This window comes from Ranitomeya variabilis, chromosome 2 (assembly GCF_051348905.1).
Source record: "Ranitomeya variabilis isolate aRanVar5 chromosome 2, aRanVar5.hap1, whole genome shotgun sequence".
Lineage (NCBI taxonomy): Eukaryota > Metazoa > Chordata > Amphibia > Anura > Dendrobatidae > Ranitomeya > Ranitomeya variabilis.
In genome coordinates, this window is record NC_135233.1 from 471,372,248 (window position 1) to 471,387,457 (window position 15,210).

General features: G+C 45.8%; 1 protein-coding gene across 1 annotated transcript in view; it reads left to right on the plus strand.

Moving 5' to 3' along the window:
- Nucleotides 1–15,210, plus strand: part of PPP2R5B (protein phosphatase 2 regulatory subunit B'beta) — a 98,960-nt gene that overhangs the window by 17,958 nt on the left and 65,792 nt on the right. Inside the window, exon 3 of the mRNA XM_077287733.1 lies at nt 11,980–12,176. Within this exon, the coding sequence (XP_077143848.1) occupies nt 11,980–12,176 (197 nt within the window). The remainder of the gene's footprint in view (nt 1–11,979; nt 12,177–15,210) is intronic.

The following is a 15,210-nucleotide window of genomic DNA, read 5'->3' on the forward strand; positions in this document are numbered from 1 at the left end:
GTGATGTGGTGGGGGGCGGGATTATGTGTGGTAATGTGGTGGGGGGCGGGATTATGTGTGGTAATGTGGTGGGGCGGGATTATGTGTAGTAATGGAATGGGGGGCAGAATTATCTGTGGTGATGGGGTGGGGGGGCGGGATTATGTGTGGTGATGTGTTTGGGGCGCGGGATTATGTGTGGTGATGTGTTGGGGGGCAGGATTATGTGTGGTGATGTGGTGGGGGGGCGGGATTATGTGTGATGATGTGGATGGGGGCGGGATTATGCGTGGTGATGTGGTGGGGGGGCGGGATTATGTGGTGATGTGGTGGGGGGGCGGGATTATGTGTGGTAATGTGGTGGGGGGCGGGATTATGTGTGGTAATGTGGTGGGGCGGGATTATGTGTAGTAATGGAATGGGGGGCAGAATTATCTGTGGTGATGGCGTGGGGGGGCGGGATTATGTGTGGTGATGTGTTTGGGGCGCGGGATTATGTGTGGTGATGTGTTTGGGGTGCGGGATTATGTGTGGTGATGTGTTGGGGGGCGGGACTATGTGTGGTGATGTGGTGGGGGGCGGGATTATGTGTGGTGATGTGTTTGGGGCGCGGGATTATGTGTGGTGATGTGTTTGGGGTGCGGGATTATGTGTGGTGATGTGGTGGGGGGCGGGATTATGTGTGGTGATGTGTTTGGGGCGTGGGATTATGTGCGGTGATGTGTTGGGGGGCAGGATTATGTGTGGTGATGTGTTTGGGGTGCGGGATTATGTGTGGTGATGTGTTGGGGGGCAGGATTATGTGTGGTGATGTGTTTGGGGCGTGGGACTATGTGTGGTGATGTGGTGGGGGGGCGGGATTATGTGTGGTGATGTGGTGCGGATTGTGTGTGGTGATGTGGTGGGGGGCGGAGCTACTGTGCAGGGGGTGGGATTAGCGAGTAATCACGATGCCTCTTTTATATATATATATATATATATATATATATATATATATATATATACTGTATATATGTTTTAACGAACATCTGAGCACATAAATCCATTAGATGTTGGTTTTGCAAGCCTGCGAGAAAATACCGCAGTACAGATGCCATACGGATTACATACGGAGGATGACATGCGCAAAATACGCTGCCACACCCTGCCTACGGATCACTATTTTGGAAACATTTCTGCATATTACGGCCGTAAAAAAAGGACCGTAATTTCATACGCTGAGTGTGACACCGGCCTTAGACTTGTAAAGTTGTGCAAATGCAAAACCATCTCACAACTTCATCTTCTCCCACTAATCACTTTAGTTTGCCAAGTGTTCTATGATGATGGACAGTATTGAAATGATTCTACAGAACCAGGATTTCACTCATTTTTTAGACAATTTTGTAACCAAGATTTTTTTTGCCAACAGTAATTTGCTCTTTCTGCACAAATGGAAATTAGGTCTCTAACCTCCTAGGCCATCGCAGAGTAATAAGTGGACATGCATTCATTTCTGCTGGAATTCATTTGGCTTGGTCACTATCCTTAAATGCTTTCTGAATGGATATTTATTGAGAATGATGACTTTGAGCCTGGTTAATGCCATCATTATGTATGGTGTAATAGATCTCTGATTTTGTCTGCTAGTTATAAATACATGCGTTTCCAGCTTGTCATATGACTTCATATTTAAGGGTGTAATGGGTTAACTGCTGTAGGGAAAAAGTAGAAAAAAAGAACAGAATGGTGGAATTTTGCATATTCGTTTATCTTCCATTACTGAAGTGCTGAATTATTTATGTCATCACAAAATGGATTTAAAAGTGAGAAGCTCCTGAAAAAGGTAGGGATCACCCATCAGGCCAGACTTAGACCCTTCCCCAAAATGTGACAATGGATTTCAAAAGCCTGGGTCCAGAATTATTATCCGGGTGAATGTGGACTGCCATCGAGAAGCGACATCATAATTTATCATGAAGTAATGTCATCAAAGTTACTCAGAGTCTATAATTGAAGCTGAGTGCTCCTATAGGGAAAATGCCTTTTGTCTCAATATGAGAACATCCATGGAAGATAGTTAGCAAAATAATAGCTGACGCTATCATTATAAGACAGAGGAGTAAATTGTAATAATTCAGCATATTGACTTGCCATAGTGATGATCGATGCTAGTTATCTGCCTTGGTAAGATGGCTACAGACATGTAAGCCACGTGTGCCCTCCCATAGCCCTTACAAACTAAAATGCCAACAAATACCAAGCATCCAAATTCTATTGTTGGCATCTTTAAAATTCAAACTTGTCATTCAGTTCATGCTGAATTTCAAAGGTTAGGGCTATTCAGAAACTTTGGCCACCACACAGGTCCCACGACCAAAGATCCCTATATACTGCTGCAAAACAAGTGATTGGGGTGGCACTGAAACCCACTACGGTACCACAACCACAGCAAGGAAGTCGCAAGTAATCCAACCGGGTCCAATGGTTTTTTCATCTTGCATTTAAGGCCTGTCCCACACGTCCAGATAATTCCGGTACCGGAAAAAATCGGTACCGGAGTTATCCGTGTCCGTGTGTCCGTGAGCTCACGTAGGCCATCCGTGTGCCACCTGGGTACCACATGGACCAGGACATCCTCCCCCCTCCCACCCCCTGTGCGCCCGGCCGCCGGCATTAAAATACTCACCCGCCTCCCTCGACGCTTGCTCTCCGCCCTGCAGCTTCTCCTGTATGAGCGGTCACGTGGTGCCGCCCATTACAGTTGATGAATATGCGGCTCCACCTCCCATAGGGGTCCATGTCCATCCTATAACAATGTCCCCCAAACTGCTATACTGTGCTTCATCTTAGGCCTCTTCCTTGTATAATGTTTTATATCCTGGTATAATGTCACTGATACTGCGCCCCTTCCATCTATAATGTCCCCATCCCGGGCCGCTTCCAGGTATAATGTCTCCCGTGCTGGGACCCTTACTGATATAATGTCCCCTATCCTATAACAATGTCCCCCAAACTGGTATGCACACCTCATCCTGGGCCTCTTTTTTAAATTATAATTCCATCCTGGTATAATGTCCCCATCCCGGGCCCCTTACTAGTATAATGTCTCCTGTGCCTCTTCCTGATAGATATAATGTCCCCCAAACTGCTATACTGTGCTTTATCTTGGGCCTCTTCCTTGTATAATGTCTTATATCATGGTATAATGTCACTGATACTGCACCCCTTCTGTGTACAATGTCCCTAGCCTGTGCCGCTTCCAGGTATAATGTCTCCTGTGCTGGGATCCTTCCTGATATAATGTCCCCTATCCTATAACAATGTACCCCAAACTGGTATACACACCTCAGTCTGGGCCTCTTTTTTAAATTATAATTGCATCCTGGCATAATGTTCCCCATCTCGGGCACCTTCCTGGTGTAATGTCCCCATCCCGGGCCCCTTACTAATATAATGTCTCCTGTGCCTCTTCCTGATAGATATAATGTGTTGTGAATTTGCTTTTTGGCTCCCTCTAGTGGTTACTAGTGATTTGACTCTGGGTATGTCAGTCATCCCTTGTATGCTCACCTGGGCTGTTAGTTCAGGGGTGTTGCTATATAAGCTCCCTGGACCTTCAGTTCAATGCCTGGCAACGTTGTAATCAGAGCTAATCTGTTGTGCTCTTGTCTACTGATCCTGGTTCCTGCTAGATTAAGCTAAGTCTGCTTTCTTGCTTTTTGCTATTTGTTTTTGTTTGCATTTTTGTCCAGCTTGTACATAATCTGTATCCTAACCTTGCTGGAAGCTCTAGGGAGGCTGGAGTTCTCCCCCCGGGCCGTTAGACGGTTCGGGGGTTCTTGAATTTCCAGTGTGGAATTTTGATAGGGTTTTCGTTGACCATATAAGTTATCTTACTACATTCTGCTATTGGTGAGTGGGCCTCTCTTTGCTGAACCTAGTTCATCTCTGTGTTTGTCATTTCCTCTTACCTCACCGTTATTGTTTGTGGGGGGCTTGTATCCAACTTTTGGGGTCTATTATCTGGAGGCAGGGGAGGTCTTTGTTTTCCTCTTCTAGGGGTAGTTGGTCCTCCGGCTGGCGCGAGACATCTAGCGACCAACGTAGGCGTGTTCCCCGGCTACTTCTAGTGTTGGCGTTAGGAGTAGATATATGGTCAACCCAGTTACCACTGCCCTATGAGCTGGATTTTTGTACTTCGCAGACTTACTTGTTCCTCTGAGACCCTCGCCATTGGGGTCATAACAGTTTGCCAGGCCAGTATTAAATGTTAAATGCATTGCAGAAGCGGGATTATAAGAAAGAAAATTCTGAGTTTTTTTTTCTTTTTCTCATTTTTTTTTTTCTTTTCCCCTTTACCTCTGAGTGGCTTGTGTTTGCTGCAGACATGAATGTCCAGACCTTGATTACAGGTGTGGACCAGCTTACTGCTCGTGTGCAGGGCATACAAGATTATGTTACCAGAAATCCTATGTCAGAACCTAAGATACCGATTCCTGAACTGTTTTCCGGAGACCGATTTAAATTTAGAAATTTCAGGAATAATTGTAAATTGTTTTTGTCCCTGAGACCCTGTTCATCTGGAGACTCCGCTCAGCAAGTGAAAATTGTTATTTCTTTTTTACGGGGCGACCCTCAGGATTGGGCCTTCTCGCTGGCGCCAGGAGATCCGGCATTGGCTGATATTGATGCGTTTTTTCTGGCGCTCGGTTTGCTTTATGAGGAACCCAATCTTGGGATTCAGGCAGAAAAAGCCTTGCTGGCTATGTCTCAGGGCCAGGACGAGGTTGAAGTGTATTGCCAAAAATTTCGGAAATGGTCCGTGCTGACCCAGTGGAACGAGTGTGCATTGGCTGCAAACTTCAGAAATGGTCTTTCTGAAGCCATTAAGAATGTGATGGTGGGTTTTCCCATTCCCACAGGTCTGAATGATTCCATGGCCCTGGCAATTCAAATCGACCGGCGGTTGCGGGAGCGCAAAACCGCAAATTCCCTCATGGTGTTGTCTGAACAGGCACCTGATTTAATGCAATGTGATAGAATCCTGACTAGAAATCAGCGGAAAATTCATAGACGCCAGAATGGCTTGTGTTACTACTGTGGTGATTCTACACATGTTATCTCAGCATGCTCTAAACGTCTTACTAGGGTTGTTAGTCCTGTCGCCATTGGTAATTTGCAACCTAAATTTATTCTATCTGTAACTTTGATTTGCTCACTGTCATCGTATCCTGTCATGGCGTTTGTAGACTCAGGTGCTGCCCTGAGTCTGATGGATCTGTCATTTGCCAAGCGCTGCGGTTTTGTTCTGGAGCCATTAGAAAATCCTATCCCTCTTAGGGGTATTGATGCTACGCCTTTGGCAAAAAATAAACCGCAGTTTTGGACACAGGTTACCATGTGCATGACTCCCGAACATCGGGAGGTGATACGTTTTCTTGTTCTGCATAAGATGCATGATTTGGTTGTTTTGGGTTTACCATGGTTACAGACCCATAATCCAGTCTTGGACTGGAAGGCAATGTCGGTGTCAAGTTGGGGCTGCCATGGAATTCATGGAGATTCCCTGCCCTTGTCTATTGCTTCTTCTACGCCTTCGGAAGTTCCGGCGTATTTGTCGGATTATCAGGATGTCTTCAGCGAGTCTAAGTCCAGTGCACTGCCTCCTCATAGGGAATATGACTGTGCTATAGAATTGATTCCTGGCAGTAAGTTTCCTAAGGGGAGACTGTTTAATTTGTCGGTACCTGAACATACCGCGATGCGTTCATATATCAAGGAGTCTCTTGAGAAGGGGCATATCCGTCCTTCTTCTTCCCCTCTTGGTGCGGGATTCTTTTTTGTGGCCAAAAAGGACGGATCTTTGAGGACTTGTATTGACTATCGGCTTTTAAACAAGATCACTGTCAAATTTCAGTATCCTTTGCCGCTGTTGTCAGACTTGTTTGCCCGGATTAAAGGTGCCAAGTGGTTCACCAAGATAGACCTTCGTGGTGCGTACAACCTTGTGCGCATTAAGCAAGGCGATGAATGGAAAACCGCATTCAATACGCCCGAAGGTCATTTTGAGTACTTGGTGATGCCATTTGGGCTCTCTAATGCACCTTCAGTTTTTCAGTCCTTCATGCATGACATTTTCCGGAAGTATCTGGATAAATTTTTGATTGTTTATCTGGATGATATTCAGTTTTTTTCTGATGATTGGGACTCGCATGTGGAGCAGGTCAGGATGGTTTTTAAGATTTTGCGTGAAAATTCTTTGTTTGTTAAAGGCTCAAAGTGTCTCTTTGGTGTACAGAGGGTTCCCTTTTTGGGGTTTATTTTTTCCCCTTCTGCTGTGGAGATGGACCCAGTCAAGGTCCGAGCTATTCATGATTGGACTCAACCCTCGTCAGTTAAGAGTCTTCAGAAGTTCTTGGGTTTTGCTAACTTCTACCGTCGTTTTATCGCAAATTTTTCTAGCGTTGTTAAACCATTGACGGATATGACCAAGAAAGGCTCTGATGTAGCTAACTGGGCTCCTGCTGCCGTGGAGGCTTTCCAGGAGTTGAAACGCCGGTTTACTTCGGCGCCTGTTTTGTGCCAACCTGACACCTCACTTCCCTTTCAGGTGGAGGTGGATGCTTCGGAGATTGGGGCAGGGGCCGTTTTGTCGCAGAGAGGCCCTGGTTGCTCTACTATGAGACCTTGTGCCTTTTTCTCCAGGAAGTTTTCGCCGGCAGAGCGAAATTATGATGTGGGCAATCGGGAGTTGCTGGCCATGAAGTGGGCATTTGAGGAGTGGCGTCATTGGCTCGAGGGTGCTAAGCATCGTGTGGTGGTCTTGACTGATCACAAAAATCTGATGTATCTCGAGTCTGCTAAACGCCTGAATCCTAGACAGGCCCGCTGGTCATTGTTTTTCTCCCGTTTTGACTTTGTGGTCTCGTATTTACCAGGTTCTAAGAATGTGAAGGCCGATGCTCTGTCTAGGAGCTTTGTGCCTGATGCTCCTGGAGTCGCTGAACCTGTGGGTATTCTTAAGGAAGGAGTTATCTTGTCAGCTATTTCTCCTGATCTGCGGCGTGTGTTGCAGAGATTTCAGGCTGGTAGGCCTGACTCTTGTCCATCTGACAGATTGTTTGTGCCTGCTAAATGGACCAGCAGAGTCATTTCCGAGGTTCATTCCTCAGTGTTGGCAGGGCACCCGGGAATTTTTGGCACCAGAGATCTGGTGGCCAGGTCCTTTTGGTGGCCTTCCTTGTCAAGGGATGTGCGGTCATTTGTGCAGTCCTGTGGAACTTGTGCTCGAGCTAAGCCTTGCTGTTCTCGTGCCAGCGGGTTGCTCTTGCCCTTGCCTGTCCCGAAGAGACCTTGGACACACATCTCTATGGATTTCATTTCTGATCTTCCGGTGTCTCAAGGCATATCTGTCATCTGGGTGATATGTGATCGTTTCTCCAAGATGGTCCATTTGGTTCCTTTGCCTAAGCTGCCCTCCTCTTCTGATCTGGTTCCTGTGTTCTTCCGGAACGTGGTTCGTTTGCACGGCATTCCTGAGAATATTGTGTCGGACAGAGGATCCCAGTTTGTTTCCAGGTTCTGGCGATCCTTTTGTGGTAGGATGGGCATTGATTTGTCGTTTTCGTCCGCTTTTCATCCCCAGACTAACGGACAAACGGAGCGAACTAATCAGACTCTGGAGGCTTATTTGAGGTGTTTTGTCTCTTCTGATCAGGATGATTGGGTGACCTTCTTGCCGTTGGCTGAATTTGCCCTTAATAATCGGGCTAGTTCCGCCACCTTGGTTTCGCCATTTTTCTGCAACTCTGGTTTCCATCCTCGTTTTTCCTCGGGACATGTGGAGCCTTCTGACTGTCCTGGGGTAGATTCCGTGGTGGATAGGTTGCAGCAGATCTGGAATCATGTGGTGGACAACTTGAAGTTGTCACAGGAGAAGGCTCAGCGTTTTGCCAACCGCCGCCGCGGTGTGGGTCCCCGACTTCGCGTTGGGGATTTGGTATGGCTGTCTTCTCGATTTGTTCCTATGAAGGTCTCCTCTCCCAAATTTAAGCCTCGCTTCATTGGTCCTTACAAGATATTGGAAATCCTTAATCCTGTATCCTTTCGCCTGGATCTTCCGGTGTCGTTTGCCATTCACAACGTATTTCATAGGTCCTTGTTGCGGCGGTACGTTGTGCCTGTGGTCCCTTCTGCGGAGCCTCCTGCTCCGGTGTTGGTTGAGGGCGAGTTGGAGTACGTGGTGGAGAAGATCTTAGATTCTCGTCTCTCCAGGCGGAGGCTTCAGTACTTGGTCAAGTGGAAGGGCTATGGTCAGGAGGATAATTCCTGGGTGGTCGCCTCTGATGTGCATGCGGCTGATTTGGTTCGTGCCTTTCACGCCGCTCATCCTGATCGCCCTGGTGGTCTTGGTGAGGGTTCGGTGACCCCTCACTAAGGGGGGGGGGTACTGTTGTGAATTTGCTTTTTGGCTCCCTCTAGTGGTTACTAGTGATTTGACTCTGGGTATGTCAGTCATCCCTTGTATGCTCACCTGGGCCGTTAGTTCAGGGGTGTTGCTATATAAGCTCCCTGGACCTTCAGTTCAATGCCTGGCAACGTTGTAATCAGAGCTAATCTGTTGTGCTCTTGTCTACTGATCCTGGTTCCTGCTAGATTAAGCTAAGTCTGCTTTCTTGCTTTTTGCTATTTGTTTTTGTTTGCATTTTTGTCCAGCTTGTACATAATCTGTATCCTAACCTTGCTGGAAGCTCTAGGGAGGCTGGAGTTCTCCCCCCGGGCCGTTAGACGGTTCGGGGGTTCTTGAATTTCCAGTGTGGAATTTTGATAGGGTTTTCGTTGACCATATAAGTTATCTTGCTACATTCTGCTATTAGTAAGTGGGCCTCTCTTTGCTGCACCTAGTTCATCTCTGTGTTTGTCATTTCCTCTTACCTCGCCGTTATTGTTTGTGGGGGGCTTGTATCCAACTTTTGGGGTCTATTATCTGGAGGCAGGGGAGGTCTTTGTTTTCCTCTTCTAGGGGTAGTTGGTCCTCCGGCTGGCGCGAGACATCTAGCGACCAACGTAGGCGTGTTCCCCGGCTACTTCTAGTGTTGGCGTTAGGAGTAGATATATGGTCAACCCAGTTACCACTGCCCTATGAGCTGGATTTTTGTACTTCGCAGACTTACTTGTTCCTCTGAGACCCTCGCCATTGGGGTCATAACAATAATGCCCCCCATCCTATAACAATATCCCCCAAATAGGTATACTGGGCCTCTTCCTTGTATAATGACTTCCATCCTGGTATAATGTCCCCTATCCTGGGCCTCTTCCTGTTATAATGTTCCCCATCTCGGGCCCCTTTCTGGTATAATGTCCGTTCTGTCTCTATTTTCCAATAAATTAAAAAAAAAATGTTCTTACTTTCCTCTGCTCGCACTTGTGGTGCGCTATATGGCAGCACACTGAGTCCTTGCATCTCTGTAGTAAATAGCCATAGGGGACTCGGCGTGGTACAGGCTTCCTGACTTAATTAGTGAGACATTTAAGGCTAGTTTCACATTTGCGGTTAAGTCCGCAGTGTATCGTCCGCAACCGCAAACGCATGCAAAAACGCATGCAAACGTCTGATAACGCAGCGTTTTTTTTATCCGCATCAGCTTACACATGATGGTAAAAAAATGCAGCGTTTGCATGCGTTTTTACATGTGTTTGCGCTTTTTATGCGCATGCGTTTGATATGTCCAGGAGGGTGTGTCTTTAATGGGCATGTCTAAATCAGTTCCTGGACATGCGCAGTCCGAAGTACGCAAGCGCATCAAACGCATGTGTACACAAAGACATGTGTACGCATGCGTTCCCATAGACTAATGCGTTTTTTTGCTGCATTCCTTGTGCTAACAACCGCATACGTTTCTAGGTGGCAAATTGACGCCTCTAAAATTACTACATGTAGCGTTTACCGCGCCAAACTGCAGACGACGAAACAACGCATGCGTTGTCAAATGCGGCAAAACACAACCGATCGCAGACACATGCGTCCCTAATGTTAAAGATAGGAATACACAGCGCATGCGGAAAATTGCGGAAGAAACGCTGCGGACACAACCGCAAATGTGAAACCGGCCTAAGAGAGAGATTAGTTTGAAGCTTGTGAGGGCATTAACTGTGACGATGCACATCTTGTTGTGTTTCTGATGACAAATCTAAGTTGGTTGACACAAGTATGTCTTTCCATTTTTTACTTGGCTCAAAATACTGCACCAAACTGTGTGGCACGTGGCTAACCTTTCTCCATTATTTTGTAAGAATATTCGTTTAAATACGCATCTGTCACCAGATTTCAGAACACAAACTGAATATATAATTACGTAGAAATTTTAGACCGAATGAGGCTGGTGTACTTACTGTGAATATTTATGTCAGAATGGCTGTATAATGCAGAAGTCTTCAGAATCCATCTAAAGCTGGACACAAAAAGTGATCATCTTATTATAAGTCAAGGAAACTTTTAAAAGGGATTTCACAGCCATTCTCAAATGGATTTCAAATGTAAGTTCACTGGCCTCATCAGGTCTAAGATTTGTTTAATAGGGTTTACAGATTGTGTTGTAAAATTTGGTGGCAGATCCACTCTAAAATTGTCTTTTCTTACATGTTCTGCATAACCATCATGATGTTACATGGAAAGTAAAGATGTATGCAACCCGGTACTTGATTATCATATATTCTGGCATATTGAATAATCATAGAAAACTGTATACATGGAGGGGAATTTTTAAAGTCAGTTTTGCTTGTTAGGCCGCGGTCACACTGCCGTAGAATACGGATGAGTGCTATGCGAGAAAACATCACACAGCACTCAGACCAGTGTTAATCTATGGGGCAGATCACATCACCATTTTTTTTTCTGCCGTATTCGATGTGCGTGTAATATAGCAGCATGCTGCGATTGTAGGCGTATATCGTCCGAGTCTCACCAATGCAAGTCTATGGGTGCGAGAAAAAATCAAACACCATGCGGACCATTTGTCTAGCTTGCGACAAATACGCACACATTTTCCTCATTTCAGCCCATTGAGCCATAAAATTCAATGGTGAAAAGCAGTGAGAAATGTAAAGCCATACGGATGTCATACGGATGCATAGGTGCGAGAAAATCGCATCATCACATTGCAAACGCATTACACAGAGATGTATACGGAGAACACTTGTCCGACTCTCGGCAGGGAGACTCAGACCAATTTTTCATACGTTTAGTGTGATCCCGGCCTTACTGTGTTGCTTTTCTGTACGTTTGCCTTTACTAAAGTGTCACATCTTTAGAAATAACACTTTTCCCTAGAGCTGTTTTTATTTTTTTCACTTTTTATGCCCATTTTTCCCTTCGGAAGTGAGAAATGAGTTTTTAAAATGCTGCAATTCTTAAATCGTTGGAATATTGAAGGTCGAATATGCTACGTTCCCACCTGGTGTCTTGCGCCCATCTTCTCCTGACATCAGGTGGAAAGTAGTGATAAGTGAACGTGCTGGGATAAGGTGTTATCTGAGCATGCTCCTGTGCTTTTCAAGTGTCTTCCGTGTGCTCAAAAAATACGTTTCGAGTCCCCGCAGCTGCATGTCTCGCGGATGTTCGACAGCTGTAACACATGCATGGATTTCCTGTTTGTTAGGTAATCCCCGCATGTGTTGCGGCTGTCGACCAATTGTGAGACATGCAGACTTGATGGGACTTGAACATATTTCGAGCACGCTGAAGACATTTTCGGTTAGCACCCGAGCATGCTCAGATAACACCTTATCCCAGCACGTTCGCTCATCACTACTTTCCACCTGATGTCAGGAGAAGATGGGCGCAAGACATCAGGTGGGAACGTAGCATATTCGACCTTCAATATTCCAACCACCTGCTGCCACGTAACTATGAGTTTGCCTGGCAGCAGTTTTTCTCTGTGTTGTTTTTTTTTTTTGACTGCAGAACCTCTTTAAAGCGTCTTAAGCCCCATTGACCCTGGCTTTCTCCTTTCTTTGCAGATGCTCCCGTGTCTGAGCTCCATGACTTGTTCTGTAAGAAGCTCCAACAATGCTCAGTCATCTTCCATTTTATGGACTGTGTGGCCGACCTGAAGGGCAAGGAAATTAAGAGGGCAGCCTTGAACGAGCTGGTGGAATGCATTGCTACAAACAGAGGAGTGCTCATAGAACCCGTTTATCCGGAGATCATTAAAATGGTGAGTAATTCACAAGGGAATATTGGGAAATTGATTATTATTGTACTTAATAATTACGACTCTGTAAATAACTCTGCTGACAGTCCTATGAAGTGTATCGGCAGCTTCATCTACAAAATAGTGAGGGAAGAACAAGATTAACAGATTAACTAATCTACTCCGCAACAGAGTTACCCTAGAATATTTCCTAGTACTCATGGGATGAAAAAAGGTATCTGACCTCAAGAACGTCTGCAATTTTTTGCGCAGTGACACGTCTATACATATGAAACCGGCCTAAGCATATTGGTGCAAAAGGGGCCGAGTTGATGAGCCAAAGGGGACCCCCATATTGGGCTGGCACTCGCAGAGTCATCTCGATCTACTGAAAAAAAAAATATTTTAGCCCCCAAAAATAATTTTCACAGGGGTAACAGGAGAAAATGGACCTCAAAATCTGTTGTGCAATTTCTCCTGAGTACACTGATATCCCACATGTGGGAGAAAACTACTGTTTGGGAGCACGCTTGGGCTCGGAAGGGAAGGAGTAATGTTTTGGAATGCAGACTTTGATGGAATGGTCTGCGGGCATCATGTAGCGTTTGCGGAGCCCCTGATGTGACTAAACAGTGGAAATGCCCCACAAGTGCCCCCATTTTGGAACTGATGTACTGTTTCCTGGTATGTGAATGTTATAATGTAGTGGCATATATAAGTTGTGTAGAGGGCATCAGGTTGGTATGCATGAGTTATGTAGTGTTTGTCAGGTTGGTTTACGTGAGTTGCTTAGTGTACGTCAGGTTGGCATACATGAGTTGTGTAAGTTACAGGAAAGATATATATCTTGGTACCGTGTTAGCCAGTAGATAGAAAAATATTTAGAATTGAGAGTCCTCAGTGGTTGATACCTTTTAATGGCTAACTGAAAAGATGGTAACAAATTGCAAGCTTTCGAGACTACACAGGTCTCTTCATCATGCAAAGACTAAAAGAAATTCTGAAGAAATTCTGCAGTGAGTAAATGTCCAACTGGGGGTCTGTATGTGGGGGAGAAAGGGCAAAAGCTTAGAACAAGAATGAATTCTCACCACCACACAATAAGAGAAAAAAAGAATGGATCTACCTGTGGCAATACATTGTTGTCTCCCAAATCATAACATTATGAACATGAAATTACTTGTGTTAGAAGGTAGCTTCAAATCTAAGAGAGACAGAAGAGTATGGGAATATAAACTGATGACGACCTTTGACACACTCAGTGCAGGAATGAATGTGTCACACGGATTTATGTCTTTTTACATCAACTAAGGAACTTGCCCCTCAGACTATGAGGGGTCATCACAACAGAACCAGACCAGAGGACAATAAAACAATCCTTATCTAAGAACTGGCCCAATATTTATGGACATAACTGTTTATCACTCATGGTAATTCTGCTTCATGTCACCTGTCTTATCCATGGTTTTTCCTTTTTTTTTTCTGTGCTATGTTGTGCATAAATATGTGATTCTTCAGAATTTCTTTTAGTCTTTGCCTGATGAAGAGACCTGTGTAGTCTCGAAAGCTTGCAATTTGTTATCATCTTTTCAGTTAGCCATTAAAAGGTATCAACCACTGAGGACACTCAATTCTAAATATTTGTGTAAGTTAGAAATTAATTTAGTAGTCCATGGATGTGTGGTTCAGTCTGAAGCATTCTTTTATACACAGGCCAGATTTGTCAGGACAGGTGTTGCGTTGATAAATAGTGTCCTTGTGTATCCTCCTTCTGTAACACACTCGGCACCTCTTTTGCGACCTTCGTTTTTTTGTGACTTGAGGGACCTTCCGCAGGAAATATTAGCCTGGTACGATATGAGCACCTTCAGTTTCATAAGTACTGGGACCTTCTCCTTCCTGATCTCCAAAGATTAGGGCCTTGATCACTACCATCTGGAACTGACATACCGGTCTCACCTGCACATCGTGATAGCAAAAAGTGTTGTGCATTGTCATCTGTATTATGTGCACAGCCAGCTTTTTATACACCTTGGCCTCTGTCATGGCACTGTACGGCTGGAGGTCTTGATCAAATAGATCAACTCCTCCCCAGTTTGAAAATGATCAAAAGCGATTTTGTGCCAAACATTGCTGGGTATACAAATCTGTTTGGCACACCATGAGGTTTACTAAATCCTCAGAGAAAAAAGACTTTTAAAAGTCAATTTCTGCGAGATCAGTGGTGTCAAATTTAATTCCTGATTGCGCCACAAAATCAGGAATTAGTGGCTCATAATCTTTGGGGGGCGAGGTTCTTACGGGGTCAGTAATGGTGGGCGCAAATTCAGTTTCTGTCCTGGGGCATCAAGACCTCCCAACCATCCCAGATCCAGCGGGGCAGTCCCGATTTTGACAGTCTCCCCCGCAGCCACGGGTGGGACATTAGTTTGTCCACACTGCAATGTCAGCCTCAGCCTCATTGGGACTGCCCCGCTGGATCCGGGACGGTTGGGAGGTCCCCACCCACAGAGCAGCACACCACATATATGGCTGCTCTGTGCACACAGGACCTGTGATGAGGTCACAGGAGGGGAGGAGTCAGGGGTCACATGATCGTGGTCTGCGTGTATGCATGCAGGACTCTGCTAATTGTCATGGTGCTGGATGAGGGTAAGTTTATGTGTGGCGTCAGGAGGTGTTTACAGTGTGGATGTAGCAGAGCCGTGTGTGTACGAGGTGTACGGAGTGGAGCCGCGTGTTTACGAGGTGTACGGAGTGCAGCCGCATGTGTACGAGGTGTACGGAGCGCAGACACGTGTACGAGGTGTACAGAGTGCAGCCGCATGTGTGCGAGGTGTACGGAGCGCAGCCGCATGTGTATGAAGTGTACGGAGCGGAGCCATGTGTGCAAGGTGTATGGAGCGGAGGTGTGTGTGTACGAAGCAGAGCCGCATGTGTACGAGGTGTACGAAGCAGAGCGGTGTGTGCAAGGTGTACGGAGCAGAGCGGTGTGTGCAAGGTGTACGGAGCAGAGTAGTGTGTGCAAGGTGTACGGAGCAGAGTAGTGTGCGTGTGT